The sequence below is a fragment of the Mizuhopecten yessoensis genome, unplaced genomic scaffold (assembly GCF_002113885.1).
Source record: "Mizuhopecten yessoensis strain PY_sf001 unplaced genomic scaffold, ASM211388v2 scaffold716333, whole genome shotgun sequence".
In the NCBI taxonomy this organism is placed as follows: domain Eukaryota; kingdom Metazoa; phylum Mollusca; class Bivalvia; order Pectinida; family Pectinidae; genus Mizuhopecten; species Mizuhopecten yessoensis.
This window is the reverse complement of record NW_018480064.1, coordinates 510,697-532,224: the sequence shown is the minus strand read 5'-3', so window position 1 is coordinate 532,224 and position 21,528 is coordinate 510,697. Positions and strand designations below refer to the sequence as shown.

At 37.1% G+C, this 21,528-nt stretch overlaps 1 protein-coding gene across 1 annotated transcript; it reads left to right on the top strand.

Moving 5' to 3' along the window:
* The first annotated feature begins 17,496 nt into the window (after positions 1-17,496).
* LOC110443224 (peptidyl-prolyl cis-trans isomerase B-like) lies at positions 17,497-21,528 on the top strand. Its single transcript, XM_021487297.1, has 4 exons — positions 17,497-17,812; positions 19,396-19,597; positions 19,940-20,059; positions 20,338-21,528. Exons 1-4 carry the CDS (start codon positions 17,756-17,758, stop codon positions 20,559-20,561), a joined length of 603 nt encoding a protein of 200 aa, XP_021342972.1. The 5' UTR covers positions 17,497-17,755; the 3' UTR covers positions 20,562-21,528.

Genomic DNA, 21,528 nt, shown 5'->3' with positions numbered 1-21,528 from the left:
GGGGGGGGGGGGGGGGGGGGGGGTGACTAGGTGCCTTTTTTCATTAAGACTGTGATACACTATGTGATCCTGGTGTGACTGGGTGTATGTCAATGGGGTGTGTGACTAGGTGCCTTTTTTCATTAAGACTGTGATACACAATGTGGGTGTATTGTGGGTGTATGAACCTATGTGTACATTCTTCTGTTATTAAACAATACACATTAAATTTGCGATTCACTTGTCTCTATGATACACTGCAGTTTGTTACTAACACCTAGTCTGGGCCACATGTTTAATACGTTTTTCAATATATACCACACTAAGAATTTCGAGAACATTTGACATACCCTAGTCGGGTGAAGTGAGGTTTTTATTTGAATCAGATTGCACTGTGACAGAGATATGCTTGTGTACCTGCCTAATAACGTAGAAGGAAATACTTGTATTTTTACGTGAAATGACATGACGAATTAAATGTTACAAATATTGGATCGATATAGAAACAGTCTTATGACAATGTGTACTACAAACTCTTTTCTGCATTATTTCGTGTTTTTTTTTAAAATTTATTCTTTATTCAAAAGCTTTGTCTACGACACTACAATCGCTTGAGATCAATATTGCTTTTATATACCAATGAAAATAGAAGCGTTGGATATTTTATAGAAAACATCAAAAACATAGAAAGTACCCGCATTTCAGCTGACTAAAATCAACGTGGGAATTGTGACTATAAGGACATGTCACGTGCTATTACTGATGACATATTTCAGTAGGCGTTACAGCACATAATATAATGTAATTACTTTATTAAATATATCTGCACTTATATAGCCTGTGACATGTCCCTGCATTCGTGACACTTTGGCCGCATTTGTTTATCGCGGCCCAAAACGGTTGAACCGGTTGGACCAAAGTTGTTCGTTTATTAAATTAGTTAGGGCCTAGTTATATCTGATGCTTCTTTCAGGCGAGTCTTGACAAAACCTTACAAGATGGATTGACAAGATTAACAGTCAGATTCCAATTAACAGTTATGTACTATATTAATAGTATTCAAAAATACTACTCAATACGTTATTAGTAGTTTGTATATATCAATAGTATTCTAGAAAAAGTAGCATAAATCATCATTACAGGTCTGCTAGGATTTATATCCGAAAATGTTACATTTACAAACCGAAAAAAAACCCAGTTGGACCGGATACGCGAAAGGGGCACTTCTCTCAAACTTTTGTTGTCGTTTCAAGTGCGTTTTGAGCATTTCTGATCTAAATTTGTAAATGTGTAGACCCTAGCCGAGATACAGCACAATCCTCATTTACAAAAGGAACGAAAACGAATACCACTGGCGAGTCCAGCTTATACCACTTATTACAACTCCAAATGACTTCCAATAAAATAGGTCAACAATACGAAATATCATTACATCAGTGCCGACAAGTTTAACAGATTCCAATTGAAATTAATGTACTATAGTATCATCATTATTATTCAGAAATACTACTCAATATTTTATAAGTAGTTTGTATATATCAAAATATTCCAGAAAAATAATAATGTTAATCACCTTTGCGCCAAGACTCATTCAGCCCTGAAATTCCATAATGAACTATTCCAACCTTTGAATTGGAGGAGTTCAGATGTCTTGAGGGGTGAATGAGTTAAAGGATTAGGGATGGGACACAGACACTGCCCTGACGGCACCTGTGTAACTGAACTGTGTGTAGTATTGTCTGTGAACAGACCAGATCCAAAATTAGACCATTACCACTACCACTGCAAAAGCACGCGCTGACGCGACAAGAAACAGTTCAAACATTTTTCCTGAAACCAATAAACCACAGTATGGATTTCACTCGAGTGTGAAGTTCAGCATTAAGTCAGACAGCTGTAAAAGCTCCATCGACTGTGGGCGAGAATTACGGTTGCGTCCCAACCGAACACACACGAGAGGTGTAAATGGTCGTCGACAAAATACTACTAGTAGGTGTGATGTGTTGGTCGCTACTCTAGTGGAGGTGAGAAAAGCCCTTAGGATCTAATCTAAGGGGACTGTGTCGTCAAAAAAGTGGCAGTTTTATTGGCTTGTCAAGAGATATATCACAAGTCTCAGAATAATCTATTTATGAACTCGCTTCCTACGTCGTTTTTATACTTGAATATGGTGTTGTACTTTTTGCATATATGGTTTGTGTGTTTAATTTCTTTTTTAATTTAATGTTGGAATTGAAAAAAAATCATCTATTCTTGGTGGATAACAAGGCATGAAACACTTTTCTTAATAAAGACTTAATGATGTATGTGGTATTACTGTGATAGGGAGACTTAATGATGTATGTGGTATTTCTGTGACATGGAGATTTAAGGATGTGTGTGGTATTACTGTGATAGGGAGACTTAAGGATGTATGTGGTATTACTGTGACAGGGAGACTTAAGGATGTACGTGGTATTACTGTGACAAGGAGACTTTATGGTGTATGTGGTATTACTGTGACAGGGAGACTTAAGGATGTATGTGGTATTGCTGTGACAGGGAGACTTTATGGTGTATGTGTTATTACTGTGACAGGGAGACTGTAGTATGTGTGTGTTACATTGCAGTGATCATCCAGAGTTTGTCCAAATTAATTTACTATCTTTAATGCCTTGCTAATAATGTATGTACAGTATTTCAATATTTGGAGCCTTGACTAAGTCCTTAGGGGCGAGGTGGAACCCTGAATGCATTTGTGGTAGCCTATGTGTATCCATATTTTATACAGAAATAACATATGAATACACTGTATCATTGACTGTGTCTACCATTTCCATTTCCATGTTATGACCAAGTGACTAAATCCTAAGGAATCATCAGTCCCAGCCCAAGGTTGAGATATAAACCATTCCACGATTTGATCCAGACACTTAGTTCCCGTGCATGTAGCATGACCGTCATCTCATACAATTAATGATAACTTCATTTGCTATATCTTGGTGTAAGACTTTTGTGTAATAAATACCAATAAAACCGGTGCACTACTTCAGACAAGTAGTACAAGCAATGTATTTGAACAAAGGGACATAACTCCATAAATTATATTGCATGTTAGATCTGTAGTGGAACTGGACTGGGTCGATGGTTGGCGATCAGGTAGCTCAATTGGTAGAACGTCCGTCTTGAGTTCGGAGGGACCTGGGTTCGAACCCCGGTCTGGCCCTTGTTTTTTCTCTTTCTCCTGTTACAAAATTCGGGAAGCTTGCGTACCCTTGTTATATTTTGGTGTAATGCTTCTGTGTAATAAATACCAATCAAATCGGTGCATTACTTCAGGTAAGTAGTACAAGCAATTTATTTGAACAAAGGGACATAACTCCATAAATTCGGGAGCCAACTCCATTTGATATTCTCAAAATTCCATGCCCCTCCATAAAAGCATAATATGTACTAAATATCTTTGAAATTGTTGAAGTACATGTTCTTCAATTCATATTTTTATACAAATTCGTTTTGTCAACAGACAGATGGTCAGATAGATACATGGACAGACAGACAACCCAACTGCATTATAACGCCTCCCCCATATTATTCATTTGTTTGGTCTTGTGGTAGGGAAACACAATTGACAAGGGTCAAGTCTGGGTGAATCATGATTTATCGAGGCAAAAGAAAGAATCGCTCTTCTCTAATGCAAAATCAATAAAGTATTTTACTTTCTACTAATATAGAACAATAATAACATAGCATTGAAGATTAGAACTGTCGTCCGCAGATGGTGCTAGTTAATACATTATTGTATGACATTGACGTTCGGGTCAACTTACTGAAATGGGAACTCGTTCGAGAATATTTTGGCTCTTTACATAGTATCAATGAAGATAGGAGACACGATACATACACGCATGCATGCATACATACATACATACATACATACATACATACATACATACACGCATGCATGCATACATACATACATACATACATACATACATACATACATACACACATACATACATACATACATACATACATACATACATACATACATACATACATACATACATACATACATACATACATACATACATACATACATACATACATACATACATACATACATACATACATACATACATACATACATACATACATACATACATACATACATACATACATACATACATACATACATACATACATACATACATACATACATACATACATACATACATACATACATACATACATACATACATACATACATACATACATACATACATACATACATACATACATACATACATACATACATACATACATACATACATACATACATACATACATACATACATACATACATACATACATACATACATACATACATACATACATACATACATACATACATACATACATACATACATACATACATACATACATACATACATACATACATACATACATACATACATACATACATACATACATACATACATACATACATACATACATACATACATACATACATACATACATACATACATACATACATACATACATACATACATACATACATACATACATACATACATATATATTACATACATACATACATAACATTCAAAATATGTTGGTTGATTCTATATATCTCTGAACACAAACACGAATAGCAGAATTAAGATATTCACTAAGGATACTACTTCATTTGGTCAGTATATTAACATTAAACATTAGATGTTCATAAAGGTTAGGTCCAAGTTTGAGTTTAAATTTAAATTGGTGTCAAGCTGTAAATGAGACAGAGATATTAGCATATTTTGTCTTTCAGACATGTATCTAGGGCAATGCAGAAGGAAGTGACTCCCATCTTCATTATTATAACCACATATACAAGGGGGATGATCAGAGTTCAACTGACTTGCACAATTTCGAAGTTGACATAATATTATGTTAAAAGATCTAGTCCCTTCATATTTGAAAAAAAAATAGCACATACATCTTCATTATTTTAGTTTATGACATGATGAACAAATGGTTTTTTGAGTTCACTAATTACAATCATAGAGATTTCCTATCGAGTTTGTGTTTGAGTGACCTAAATATATGCATCTTATTATATGTATTATTATATATGAAATTCATGTGATCAGACCACAAACCATGGCTGTTAAAAAAATACCCAGATATTTGCTTTTTTTCATTTACCACAGAATTAATAAGAAATATGAGATTAGAATGCATTTCATCTGCATTTAATTTATTTGATATAAGAAGACCTTCTGTTTCACTAGGATTAAATAGTATACCCCATCTATGAGCCCAGATAGATATCCTATTTAGATCAATGTTTAAAATTTCAGCATTGTTATCATTTTCTATAAATACAAATATTGAGGTTTCATCTGCAAAATATTTCACATTTGACTCAATTTCATTTTGCTGTGTCATTTATATATAAAAGAAATAAATATGGCCCGTGGACCGAGCCCTGTGGGACACCGGCTGTAAGCTATATATATATAAGTGTACGCCAAGTAGACTTGTACCCATCAATTATTACTCTTTGCTGTCTATCAGTTAAATAATTAGAAAGCCAACTAAGAAAATTGCCTTCAATACCAATTTTTTTCTTGGTACACAAGTCTATCATGTCAGACCCTATCAAGGGCCTTACTAATATCACAAAACACAATTCTGGCCTCTTTTCTTTTATCAAGTTGCTTGAGAATTGAATCATATATTGCTAATAGCTGGTTAACTGTAGAATCTTTGGGGAGGAATCCAGATTGGTTCTTAGAAATTATATGATTTCTTGAAAGATAATTAAACAGATATTTGAACATAATTCTTTCAAGCATTTTACTAAATAGAGGAGTAATAGAAATAGGTCTCTAGTTTGATAGGCCACTTCTCTCACCTTTGCCCCTTGTATACAGCTGTGACATTGGCATTTTTCCAGACTTTAGGTAATTGACCGGATTCCACTTATTTATTAATATTATGTAATGGCTTTACAAGAGATTCAGATACACTTTTGATAAACCTAGAGTGAATTGCATCAGGACCTGCAGACTTTTTTGGATGACAATATATTGATAGAACAAAGAACAAATACATAAGTATGTTCCTTAATGTCTGTGATAGTAATGTAGCAGTGTCATTATCTAATGACAATGTATTATTTATTTTAGTTGGATTTAGTAATAATAATAACTGATTGCAATGTAATGATTACATGCACGTGTCACAGTAGATACTAAATGGTGGCTTATTTTTCAACTTTCATGTAAACCTTAGTGTCTGACGAGGGTCAGGGGTTATACCACGGAATTAGATTAGTTATCTAAGTCCGTGGTTATACTACTTTTATAACTTTGTTTAGTGGTCAGTTATTGGTCAGTGTGAGGCTGCGCAGTGAACTGCGCGCAAATAGACAATGACTCCCGTGCGAGGCTTCATTGAGGACAGATGATCAATATTTTACATCTCTCACTTTTTGGATTGCTAGGCCACAGATTACTTTTATTTGTCACCACACTGTGTACACCAGTACGGGTTGTTTCCCTTGGATTAAGACCCTCTTCCCTATGAAGAGGTTTTTTTAATGACCATGAAATAAATGATGAACCGAGCACAGTGTTTTCAGTGATCTTCACGAGTACCAACGACCCTAGAGAGTAGCAACCAGCTACAACAGTTAAAACAATTTTATATGAAGCAATATAATTAAAGATCCATAGCCTGTCTGTGATAATAAAAATAATAAAAAAATGTTCCTGATATATGTCTGTGATAACCAGCCTGAAACAATTAATACATGATCCTAATATGTTTGTTATAGTTAATACAAATTTATAACAAGTCTGAAATCATTAATAAATGTCCATAACCTGTCTGTGAATTTGTACGGGTAATAAAACAGTTAGAGAAAATCAGTGATGAAAATCAAGATAAAACATTTTAATGACTAAATTGTAAATTAAGATTGTAGTAAGATCGTTTTCCTTCAGTTATGAAATACACAGGAACAGCCCTTTTCGACCATTTACCCCAATCTACCTTCTAATATTTAACCTTTTGAAATAATGTAATACCGCTATATCCAGACGTATTATTAAGTTAAATCACAAAAGACAACATTTACAGGTCATAAAAAATGTGGTTTGAATGTTAATAGACATTCAGGTATCTTTGCACTGTACTAAAAAGAACCCATATCAGTGATTTTTTTTCTACTTCCTTTCTACAGGGGCATGTGCCTGTTGATTTGGGAAAATATCACCCACAAACCAAAAAATCATGATTTGGGGAAATTAAGTGATGTTTTGCATTGATTTTGGGAAAAACAGCAAAAATTATCTTGCGGAAGGGGCCTTTATTAGGCCCCAAATTAACCTCTTAAAAATCACTGCATATGCATGTACATTAATAACATTACTCGGAATTAACTTAATTTGTTACACTCTCCATACTGTTTGTACATTGCTGGTATTGTATTGTATGTATTGCATGTATTGTATTGTATTGTCTGTAGATATTGTAAATATATCTTACTTTTGAAACCGATGGGTCAAACGACCCAAGGTAATAAAGAACTTGAACTTGAACTTCATCTTCATCAACATATAGGGACAATCCAAACTTCAGGTTGAAGCATAATGTCCAAGAAAGTATGTAAAACGAACTAGAAAATAGCGTTTAAAGTTTATTTCAGCTGAGAGGAACCTATCAACAGTTTAAATGAACTTATCGCTGGAAGTGGTTTGTCTTCTATGGAATCCAACCACCATCATATTTCCCAATTGGAAATATGGTTTTAACGAGTTAATTCTAATTGTCAGCACAATCAACTGTCGAATAGTTTAAAGACATCACGTTTTACAATATCGGTATAGTCTATATGGTTATATATTTAATTCTGGAGTTATTCTAATTTGTTGTAGATATGTAATGTCATTTTTGCCTTTGTTTTTCTTGAAAATTATAACGTGACACTACCCCAACTGAAACACTTCTATGAAGAAAAGTTTCTTTCTATATAGTTGCAAATTAATGGTATCGAATAATAAAAATACTGCCTCATACATTGGGAAAATGTTCCATTTTGGGTAGCATCACGTTATGATGCATGAAAAGACATTCGTTGACGTTTGTTCACAGCAATAATAACACCACACTGAGGTCTGTAATTAGGTGTTTTACTTACTGATAAGAAAGATGCTTCAAAAAGATTACATTTTGTGATAGTATCGGGCACAGTTATTATAAGAGGTGTCCAGTAAAGCTGGTATTTGTTTACTTGTATTGATATTTCTCATATTTTTGACCGCCCTCCATTCTTTGTTCATAAAATTATCTGTTTCTATATTGGTACAATAATCTATCCAGTAACTTTCTTTGGTATCATTAATAACCTTTTTTAGAGTGGTCCCTTTTCCGCCTGTAAACCTGTAAATGACTCTTGATTAAAACTTCTTCGTGCCTTATTATAAGCTCTGCGCTTATCACGTACAACACGTGAACACTCCCCGTTCCACCACGGTACAGTAGATCTATTAATATACTTTTTCTGCTTAATAGGAATACACTCAGTAGCAATTTTTAAAATACCATTTACGAGCTTTTCATGGTTTGTTTCTATATTTTCACTTAGGAGTGCTGGAGTTATCTCCCTTGCATTGGATGACGTGTAGCCCTCCCAGTTAGCTTTTGCTAAATTCCACTTGGGCTTTGTATTTGTAAAAGTTATAGTAGGCATACATCTATATTTTATAATAATAGGATCGTGATCGCTATCAAATTGTCATCGTAAACACTGTATAAACATTTAGCCGATATGAATCAATCAATCAATCAATCAATCAATCAATCAATAAAATATTTTATTATAGTGTCACATGTTAATATACATAAATCAAATAAGTCAATATATTACAAATACAGGTAAAACTATATTAACATCCAGCCATTACTGGCTTATGAGACACTTAATAAACGATAATACACACTTTGAAATTAGTCGTGCAGTATAAAATAGCTACTAACGTTGCAATATATAATGATATAATGTACAAGTAAAATATTGTAACCAAAATAACAATATACGTACATTTAAGTGTTAAGACAGATTATAACCTATTTAATAAATAATAATAACCACTAAAATAGGTAGAAATTTCATAAAAATACTCTCCGCCTGCGGAACATTAAAAATACAGTCTTGCCTAAGAAATATTGAATATCTACATTGTCCATCAACAAATTAAACTTTTCATCATTATCACAGATATTAAAAGTATCACATAATTGTCTCATACGGTAAAACAGAATAAAACGCAAGTCACTATAAATAGGACATTCACATAAAAAATGAACTTCTGTTTCCACGGTGTGTGGACAAAATGGACAAAAACGTTCATTAAGGGGGGTCGGGGGACTGTTAAAACGACCAGTCTCGATCATAAGGGCAGCACTGCCACATCGCAATTTGGTCAGAACGCTCCGGTAAGGCCTAGGCATGTATTGTCGAACATAATGCTCCGGTTTTGAATCTTTTTTGAATTTCCGGTAAGTCCGTAACTTATTACCGTTTACCAATCCGCGGTCGTTCCAGAGATTACCAAACCATTCACTTTCGTCTATTAGTTTTATCTTTGTCCTTATTACTTTCATGGCCGACGGAGTAAGTTTGGTACCGGATTCTAAAATGTCAACAATGTTGTATTTATTCCCAAGTTTAAGTACACGAGATTCCCACGAGTAACGTCTTCGTTTAGACCACACATGTATTTTGTTTAAAAGCCGATTAGGGTCCGCAGATCCGACACGACAGTATAATTTAAAAACTTCAGTCCTCTGTTTACTGAGGAGAGATAACCATCCCATATCGCCTTTCACTCCAATGTTGGATGTGTTTTTTGTAGCACCAAGAAAAACTTTCATCGCGCGATTTTGAACCTTGTTTATCTGTTTTTGCTCACACTGGCCCCATATCGCTGAGCAGTAAAGAAGGATAGGTTGGACCAGGCTTTCATATAGTTTAGTGAAAACAGAATATGTCATTCCTCCCGCGTAATAGAACTTTGAAGTGAGTAATCCAAGCGCACGACTAGCAGACTTCGCTAATTCCGTCACGGCTATATCCATTTTTGCATGATCGTCAAACCAGAGACCCAAATACTTATAGCGATCCATCCGTTCTAAAGAGTGTCCGTCACAGCGAAATGGAAATTGAGTTGGCGGTACATTAGAAGGTCTGAAATGGACTATCTTTGATTTCCCAGCGTTAACTGACAGTCGCCATCTAGTGCACCAAGATGACACTATATTTAAAAGCGACTGGAGATGTTCCTCTGATGACGTCATCAGCACTATATCGTCAGCGTAAAAAAGACCGCTAAGACTAACACCGTCAATATCAAGCCCAAGGCCAGACGCATTTAATTCCTCAATCAGGTCGTTAATATAAATCGCGAATAATGTCGGCGAAGCCAAACAGCCCTGTTTTACACCACGTGACACCGATAGCCAATCAGTATGCAAGCTATTGACGCGTACACAGGAAGTGACGTTGTCGTAGAGTGCGAAGACTGCGTTGTATATTGAACCTTTAATTCCAGTCTGTAGAAGTTTATACCACAAGCACTCTCGATCAACAGTGTCAAACGCTTTACGTAGGTCAATAAAACATGAGTGCGTAGATTGTTTCGTGTTAATCCTGTTCTTTACAACATTATATAGAGAGTATACATGCTCCTGGCAACTCCTATCTTTCCGAAAACCATTTTGAGCGTCGTGAAGGATGTTATGCTGTTCAAGCCAATTGCTTAGTCGACGATTGAGAATATCACAATACACCTTACAAGGTACGGATAGTAAAGTTATGCCACGGTATGTTAACGGATTTCCATGTTCCGTAGAATTCGGTTTCACAATCGGATTAATGATTCCTTGTTTCCACTGATCCGGAACAACTCCGTGGTTAAAACAATGTGTAATTAAAGTGTGTATAATATCAATACAAGCATTGTTTTTTAAAACTTCCGCCGGGATACTATCTATTCCTGTCGCTTTGTTTGATTTTTTTCTCCATATGGCGTCCGCGATCTCATGACGTTGTATAGGTAGGTTTAGTTCAGAGATGTCAAAGTTATGTTTAATGGGCACGGTATTGTTGGTAACATGTTCTTGTATCGAACGGAGATGGGCGTCATCAAATGATTTCTCAGATCCGTCTGTTGCATAAAGGCTTTCGTAGTCTGATCGCCAACGTTCTAGTACAAGTCGTGTGTCGCTAATTATGTTACCCTCACTATCTTTGACTTCCAACGGTATCGTTGATGTTCGCTCGTTAACAATCCCAATTTTACCGATATCCCGCCAGAAATCCCTGGAGTTCGGTTGTTCAAGTTTACTTTGTAAATCCCTTAGTTGTTTCGCTTGATATTGTCTTTTGATTTTTCTATGTAGCTTATCAAAGATATTGCGTTCTGTACAAAAAGCACGCTTAAGCTGGGCTTTTGTAGATTTGTGTATGTCCAAGCACTTAAGCCAATCGCGTTCCTTTTCGCGCACAGAATTCCACTTGTCTTGTAGTGATTGATCCCAGTACGGTTTATACAGTGATTTCTGGTTGGGTCGCACTTTAGATTTGTTATATATACGCATTCCCGAGTTGTCCATTTCTTGATGCAAAAAGCTTACAAATTCATCGTACGCAGAGTTAACGGTGGAGCCGTTTATTAGCTGATTCTCAATGCGTTGAATAGTGGCGTTTATATCCGCTGTGTACTTATCTCCGATGAGAAAGTCATTCGGAACTTTCTTGGCATGGTACCGTTTGCGTGTGACGGGAACATTAACGCGGTCGCCTAAATTGCTTACGTTGTCCAAACCTACTCCATCATTAGGTATGTTCACTGTACAAATTAGGAGGGAATGGTCTGGGTAAGCTGTAGGGACAATACCGCCAGCGTCATGTATTACGTCAGACATAGTAAGCACTTTAAAGTCTGTAAAACACGTCAAATGGTCATGGGGAACGAGCATATAATCAACTACAGATCTCCCTTTTGTAGAAATACAAGTGAAGTTATTCCCATCGGAGTTGTGACGGCCATTTAACATACACATGTTCGAATCAACACAGAAGTCCAGGAAATGATCACCAAACGAATTGACGACGGTATCCATTGCTTCCCTATGTGGGATATGATCTATGCCTTCAATATAGTCAGAACGGTCACCCGTCCTAGCGTTGAAGTCGCCACACACGAACACTATACCTTCGTTTTGATACATATGTACTTGGTGAAGAAGGGCAGAATAAACAACATCTGGATCATACGCACGGTTAGAGTTTTCTGGGGAGTAATAACACACGCAAAGGCACATAGTGAACTCATTCGATTTATCCTTTAATTTCATCCAGTAGACGTCATCATTTTCCTTGTTCAAATCGGATATATCAAAGCACTGTAACACAGAGTTTTTCACAAGAAACCCAACTCCACCAGAACCACGTTTAGCGCGCTTATGTTGATTTGATCTATTGTGACCAAAAAAATGATAATCGTCCATCGATATTTGCTCGTCGTCTTTGAGAAACGTTTCGCATACACACATAATGTCAGTGTCAGAATGTCGCGTTACTTTATTTCTAAAATCAGAGTTTTCATTTGCATGCCTAGACCAGCCGTTAACATTCCAACAACCTAGTCGTAGACTGTCCTAGCGACGGTGTGCATGTCGGTGTTGATCTACGCCTTGGTATCGCCTATCAGGGTTGTAGCGTTGATCGCGACGTTGTTCGGGTCGTTGAAAAGATTCGCGCTGGTGGTGAGCGTTACCATCGTCGTGGTTAGCTGAATGTCTGGACCGTACGGTCCTCCATCCACCCGCGTTAGCACTAGTACTGTCATTGTGTGTGTTACCGTTACCGTCACGGTCGGCCTCCCTCACCTTAACAATCCTATTACCGTACACTTTGTAGTCATTGTGCCTGCCGATTTCACGTAAAACGGTGTGCAGAGAGCGCTGTGTTTCTAATTCGCTTTTCGACATATCGTTGTCGATATATACCCTCGGATAATTACGCGAATATTTCAGGGTTTGCTTTTTTCTCATAACAGACTGTTTTTGGTTTAGGGTTTCAATGGTAGCGATAACGACACCGGGATGATCTCCCCTTGCTAGCTTACGATCTGCTTGGGTTATATTTACACCCGGTAGCTTGAGGCCATCTCGGATCATTGCATTCACTTTCTGTTTTGTAAATTCAGCCCATCCTGTTCCCTGTTCCTGCGGTAATTCCGGTAGATTTCTGATCACGATATTGTTTTTTCGATTGTTTTTTTCGTTATCTGGCCTTGTTTGTAAACCCGCGACCGCTCCCTGAACATCAACATTTAGGTTTTTTATTTGGTCGTCGACCTCCATTCTGACCTTGTTTATTTCATTCGATACAAAACACGTCAAGTCTTTTTTCACAGTTTCTTTATTTGCATTTGGTGTCGATGAACAACAATCCTTTAGTGCTTTCATTTTCCTTTCGAATTCGGCTCTTAAATTTTCGACTTCGCGCTTCACTCCGGTGTCGATTTCGGATTTCATTTTAGACATTTCAGTTTTAATTTTGCTGTCAACAAGTGTAGCCACTCTTTCTGTAACGTTGTTTTCAACCATATCAAGTCTATTGGTAAAAAGCAGATGCATGCTACTCATATTGTCTGTCAACTGTAGCACTAAAGATTCGACCCGGGCAATAGCCGTAGCTGTTTCACCTGTGTTTTGGGTGGGAGGCACCAATTGGGGTGATTCACTATTGACTGTCAAAGTTTGTTTATTTAAACCAGTTCTTAATTTTTTCTTAGTAGGCTGGACGACATAGGTAGTAGATGATTCTGATTCAGAAGAAATGTTTCTCTTTCTGGCCGGGGTGGATGGGGAAATATGTGGGACACTGGTATTTGTTTCAGCCCGTACCACTTGGGGACCCAGGACGACCGACACATACTCATCAAGGCAATTGTCTAGTGTGGTTATCTCCTGGGAATGTTTATAATATGGCATATTGAATGTTTAAGTCGATGTGGAATTGAGTTCAGCAGACACAGGGCTTCCCTATGTCCAGCCTTGCTCGCTCCCAAAATGTACTATTACTTTGTCCTGGTGAGGACTACTCACCCTCTCGTATGTTAGTCTTCAGGCTTCACCTTCAGAGATATAAGGTATGCACACACTTTAAAACTTCAGAATCCACACAATATGACGATAAAATACTTTACACAACAAATACTGCTTAAAAAATCCAGGTAAAAAAGTCCTTAAAACACCTTTAAAGGCACTTTTTAGCGGAGCCGGTTAAAAACGACTGTCCTCAGTATCACGCATGCGCTGCGGTGTAACCATTGTTAGGTCTATAGGTGATATATCTAGAGCAACTCTCGTACCAGATCCCTCATTAAAAAAGTTATGTTAGAGGTATTAATATATTCATATAAGACCTTTCCTTTTGAATCACATCTGGTTCCTCTCCATAAAGTCATCTTCGCCATAAAGCATGATGACTATTAAAATCGACACACAATATATATGGCGTATTGATGTATGTATTGTGTTCAGTATAGTCTTATAATTTATTAGTTTTACAGGTGTTATAAATGATACTGACGGATTTGTCATGCAATTTTATGATGACTCCCACAACCTCCATATTTGTGCTGACGTTTCTTTAACTACGGGAGCCTTTATTATCTGGCCGGTATTTTAGTATTGGTTGGTAAAAACCCGGAACATAAAAATTGATGTCATTTCCAAGCCATGTTTTTCTTGTAGACATATAAAATTAATTTCAGGTCTACTTTCAATAAATTTTAAAAACTCGTTACCATTTCTGATTGCCTATACCGGTGGTTGTTTTAGGATACATGGTACACGCTTTGTGTACCGGTCGTTAGAGAGGTGTCCAGCTTTACACCTAGCACTACTTCAGCCTGTTGTAGAATATATATTAAGATCTCCGACCAACTCAAGCCTGGGTCAGCACGTGTCATACCTGGGTCAGCACGTGTCATACCTGGGCCAGCGAGTAAGTCATATCTGGGTCAGCACGCATGTCATACCTGGGTCAGCACGTGTCATACCTGGGCCAGCGAGTAAGTCATATCTGGGTCAGCACGTAAGTCATATTTGGGTCAGCACGTAAGTCATATCTGGGTCAGCACGTGTCATACCTGGGCGAGCGAGTAAGTCAAATCTGGGTCAGCACGTAAGTCATATCTGGGTCAGCACGCATGTCATACCTGGGTCAGTACGTGTCATGCCTGGGTCAGCACGTGTCATACCTGGGCCAGCGAGTAAGTCATATCTGGGTCAGCACGTAAGTCATATCTTGATCAACAAGTGACATATCTGAATCAGCACGAAAGTTGCATCTGCGCGATCCTATCCACCACCTGAGTTTGCCCCTTGCACAATTTTACGCTTTAGAAACCAACATGACCTTTCGTGTCGAGGTCGTGCTTCCGCGAATATGACTGTTCCACTATTGGGTAAAACAGTTACAAACCAACATGAAAGTGTTCTTTCTTGGTTTGAAACACTTCAATATTTATGATGGTATGCAACACAATTTCGTTAAAACAAGATCTTAAAGATACGCTGCCGCACATCATTGATTATGTCTTCTTAATTTTTCTGATGAAAAAAATCCTGCTTGGCGCTACATCAGCTATAATAGCGATGAATGACTACATGAACCTAGGTTTATTTCAGTGTTATTTGTTAATTGATAATAGTATCCCTTGGGTAAACTTCCCAGTGATGCTTATTTGTATTTTTATATTGTCCCATCAGGTGCGATTCACAGTAAACGAAAGAAAGTTTTCTTTTAAGAATAGAATTTAACTATGACGCCATCAACATTATGACGTCATAGTAGCAAAGTATAAAGCATTTCGGGAAGACACGTGTTTCCTAGTGATCGTCTCGTTTATCACACCAAATGTTTTTTTCTTGTATCTAACTCTGCCGGGATAAACATGGGATGTGGAAGTTCCAAGGTGGTGCCAGTCGCATCCCAGAATACTGACCGGAAGCGGAAACGAGTTCGATGGAGTAAGGCAGTCACGATAATAGAAATTCCCAGAGAAAGGTGGACAAGTGGTCGAGATAATAGAAATTCCCAGGGAAAGGTGTGCAAGTATTCACATTAACAGAAATTCCCAGGGAAAGGTGTACAAGTATTCACGTTAACAGAAATTCCCAGGGAAAGGTGTGCAAGTGCCACTACTAGATACATATCAACGTACAAGCAACGTCCTCCTTCTACAGAGAACAAAACTCTATTAGGGATACCTTCAATCCTGTAATAAAGATTTGGAAACATTGGGTTACGTATAACGGGATGGCTGTGAATTTACCTTTCTTGAAGACGGGGGATAAAATAAGGCCAATGCCTTAGTGTGGACCATCATCAGCTGATCCGTGAATTCTTCCAGGACTGCTCAGCGTGACTCATCAATGGTCACAGTATCATTCAGACTGACGTTCCGTCAAATCCGGATGTGTAGTGCGATTCTTACTTATTTACCATGCAAGGTGACACAACAAAATTCGAAGACGTCATAGAGATTCAACGGACCCGGACAATCTTGTCAAATGACAAGCACTAGATGCATGTAGGTTGGAATACTTTTCTCCTACCAAAACTCTGCTAGGCTCTACAGATGCAGCCAAAGCCATACTTGCTGATTGCGGCCACACACTCCAGTTAATACTGGACTGCAGCCACCCAGATATAACAGACTTGATAGGGAACTCCAAAAACTTACTGTTTCATATAGAAAGACATTCCAGGAGATGCAGATTATTAGACATATGAATTTAGTTGAAACAGCAACAAGAATTCCAGTGACTGAATGGGCTAGTTTTACGCATACTCAATAACGGAACTTTGTATATAACGTTATACCTTAGACGTATCGGTGTGTATATAATATATATATATTACTAAATAATATATAATATAAAAGGATTACATGTCCATGTGAAGGAGGTAAATATAGACAAAATAAGATCAACGACCGACTAAAAAACTAGCTGCTTTCCCCCTTCACAGGATTTGTCAGCAATAAACCTGAAGAGCCCTGTGAAGGGTGAAAGCGGCTAGTTTTTAGTTAATCTTATGTTTTCTATATATATATAGTGTGTGTGTAGTGCTGCTAACCTCACTGCCACTCGATGAAACTAAACTGTCTACATATATACTGCGATGCATTCGTAAATCGGGTGATGGTTATCGTTACGGTAATGGATTTTCCATGTGAAATAAATATATATATTTAGGAACGCCAGGAAGTACCCCAGCGACATATACTACTCGACAGAAGACCACATCGAGGTGCCCCGATTAGGTAGCGGGGGAAATTACAGACAACAACAACAACAACAACGTGGCGGGGGGCCTCCTCGACGATAGCAGGGAGGGGCGGCGGTATAGATTTGACGATTATACAATCACCAACAAACAAAATATTACAAACAGCACAGTTTCGGAGTCAACAAGAATACGGAAGTCAAAATTAGTATTTGCACATTCACTTCCAGTGTTGGTGTTATCGTATATTTCCCCCTTTGTGGGCCCCCATAAGGCTCATACCCCCTTCGTAAGTTAGGACCTCGTCTATTTTACGGCTTACCCCGTGGCAAGACGTTTCTACTTTTCGGCACATTCTAGATCTTCTACGTGGCACTGCAGAGGCTGATATTCTCAAGTCTGAAGTGGAACATCATGGACGTCTTACAAATGCTGGTTGTCGTTGGACTGACCCTTCTGAAATTTGTACAGGTAACTATTGTTATGTTGTCTTTACATTGTGAAGTTTAAAACTTTTTGAAAATGTTTTGTTACTCTGATATCAGTAGACGTTATGTAACGTCCAAACTATTTGGTTGTGCATTTTTAAGAACAAAAAAGTTTGTTAAAGAATATAGTATTCTATATAAAAAATGCCGTATAAAAAATGTTTATAAATCCTTATAAATAAGAAGGTAAACACAAACTTGTGGAAATCTGCAACATAGATGATATATTTCATATCTACTGCCAAATGAAATTAAACACTTTTATGGTTTCTATTTTATATTTATATATGAAAATACTGATGTCATACGAGCTACTCCTCAACTTGTTCGCTGCGTTTCCTCAATATGCCAAACCCAGTCAGTTTATATTTCGAAAGTCGTGCCCAAGGGAGGAGATGGTACACATAGTTGTATACGTGGCCAGTCTTCGCGTGCAAAGATGCTGAGTAGCGTGAGAAAAATGTGTGCACGTGTATTTCACACAAGTGCGTTAAGTAAGTTACAGGCCCGCCTTTGTCTGTGAACAGTCAGGGCATCATGTGTACTTATATTTATGTCCGGACTGTAAGTACAATCTATTTTTAAACGTGCACACAATTTGGTAATATACATGTAGGATTAAGTAAGATGAAATAATGTTGATATTGTAATTATAATTTTACTCCTCCCACTGTATACAAGGTAGTTTGCTAGTTCCTTCTGTTGAGAAGACTATTACAAATTAATGATCACGAGTGTGTCAGGCGTGAACGGTGGGTGTGTATCCTGCAACTCGGTATAATGAGTATGTCAGGCGGGGTCTGTACGGGGTAGGGATCATAAACAACTCAACACAGGTTAACGGATAGAAACTAACCATCTACGTGTAAAGCTGTTGNGGGGGGGGGGGGGGGGTATAAAGATTACAGTATGATGCTATTATTAAACCTATTCATTTCTACTCGATAGATCAACAATAGTCACGTGATGATATGTATGCTTATTTTATGTGATCACTCCTGAAGACACTTTTGAACTCTTACGATTCAATGGTTGGTAATCCATTGGTTTTTCCTGTCTCCGACGATAACTCCTGGTATCCCTCTCTGTCTTTTCCAGAGAAAACATCTCTCGTTTTAAACCGTATACTGTTGTTGCATGACTCATTGGCCGGTGAATACCATTGGAGGATGATCATCTCTCTAGCTTGGTGCTGGTAAACTTCACGCCGAGTTCTTACTATGACACAATGCATGACTACAGCAAGTTTTAATGATAAAAAATACCAGATACGTATTGAGACCAGTAAGCCCAACATATATAGCAATGGGCAACCACATAAAAGCTATTTTCAATTAATATAATTAATTAAATAGAATCAATACGAGATATGTTTAAGTCTGTTATATCAATAAAGTATTATTCACATGCAAAAATATTTCAATTAAACGATGGACAGAACTCAAATTTTCCAATCCAGGTTCAAGCAATTATTCGAATAAATTGCAAAGGAGAGAAAAAAAAACACGATTTGCCTTCTTTTTATTTTATGTAAATGTAATCCTGATGTTTTTTCCCATTACACAGGGAGGTGACTTGAATATTACGAATAAAGTGTATTTCGACATCACAATTGATGGCGAGGATGCTGGGCGGATCGTATTCGGTCTGTTTGGAGATACTGTTCCCCTGACAACAGAGAACTTCGTCCAATTGGCCAGTCACGCTAATGGTTACGGCTACAAAGGAAGCAAGTTCCACCGTGTGATTAAAGACTTCATGATCCAAGGTACGTTCTCTCTGACGTCATTATTTTGATGACGTCATATTATGCTTGAATGCTTGGTTAATTTTTTTTTCTGGTGCTGAATATCTTAACACTGTTTTTGACGTAATAACAATAGGAACAAAGCATTTTAATAGAACATATTTAAATCAATCGGCCCCTCGGGTTTAGATATCAGAAAATAAAACACTAAGAGAACCGGCTGATCTGTCTATATACGCTTTTATTAACAAGACATCAAGCTTGATAAATTGACTTGTTTACTGACATTTTACATTTATCGTGCTCTTCTTGTTTAATAATTGATCGAAGGAATGTACTAATTCGATTGTTTTCTACAACCAGGTGGAGATTTCTCCGCGGGTGACGGAACCGGAAGTAAGAGTATTTACGGGAAATATTTCGCCGATGAGAACTTTGAACTTTCCCACGATGGAGCTGGATGGGTCAGCATGGCAAACGCAGGTACATACCATGTCTTCTGTTATTTACCCTTATTTCTAAAATACCCTTAAGATACATGTGTTGAGACATTGTCAGCGTTGGGGACCTCTGGGTTAATCTTACTTGGCCAGACTGTGGTAACTCTTTGTACAAATGGTATTTCCGTTTCCTTGCGTTAGTGTGAAATTGATGTTATTATAATTACCTTTGAAGTTGAACAATTAGTAATTTTATTATTATCAATCATTAATGTTAATTATATTAACTTTTAATTACAAATACACGTATTTGTGTTTTAGGAGTTGACACAAATGGATCCCAATTTTTCATCACGTGCAAAGCAACCAAATGGTTGGACGGAAAGCATGTTGTTTTCGGGAAGATTCTGGAGGGTATGAATGTGGTCAGAAAGATAGCAAACCTTGACGCCGATGTGGACGCCCGCGACAAACCTTACTCAGATGTAATCATTTCGGAATCTGGAGTCATTGACGTGGACACTCCATTAGATGTGGAAACATGACCTGTTGACTGACAAATAATTCTGAACAAAGTAGCACAACTCAAGTTTAAAATTGTTCTTTTAAATAATATGGGTTTTTAAACATGGAAGAGACTTGGTCCGATGATGTAGATGTATTTGAGGCTGGTAGACGTGTATATTGGATAAAGATCTCGAAATAAGAAATAATAAAATTATTGATTAATGTATAAATACCTCTGTACCTATATCAAAATGTATCAACGGAAAAATTTATTTTGAAGGCCCTTGCTATTGTTTCATTGAGAATATTTTCATTTTATATTGTTCTTTAGTTTTATAATTTTGTTAATAGTTGTTAAGAAGGAGTTATCTCCCTTGAAACGTTCGCGATGGGTAAACCGTCCATTACATGGATAGATACGAGTGTGCAAAAGAATGCTGACACAATTGATGATCGCCTGATATTATAGTAGGAGGTAATATTTGAACACTTTGATAATGAGGTCACTGTGCTGGACACGGAAATTGTGCATGTTTTTCAGTCGTAAGATTAGGATGTCCCCTATACGAGGAGGCCTCAGTCGCCATAAAGGGAAATAACTCTTGTCGACCTCAAATCCAGATTCAAAACTCATACGTCTTAAAATGCATGTTTTCCCAAATTTTCTAATTAAAAACGTCTTTAATTATTTTTTCTCAGCCACCAGCCTCTTTCTGACTTCCCTATATATATGTTTTGATATCACAGCACAGGAGCAAGCAAAACAATTTGTTTTTATTTCATCCCATCACTTTACCTACGTACGTACATCATTTTACTCAGTGTGTTTCTTTCAAGTACCAAGTATTTTTACACAAACATAATTTATTGTTGTTACGTAGGTTTTTGTGTACTCGCTATCTATCAGAACAGTAATTTTGACGAGTTGTATTCATATTGTATTTGTTTTATTGTTTTATATATGAAGATATCGTTTGCAATAAAATCAAATTTTGCTACTTTTAA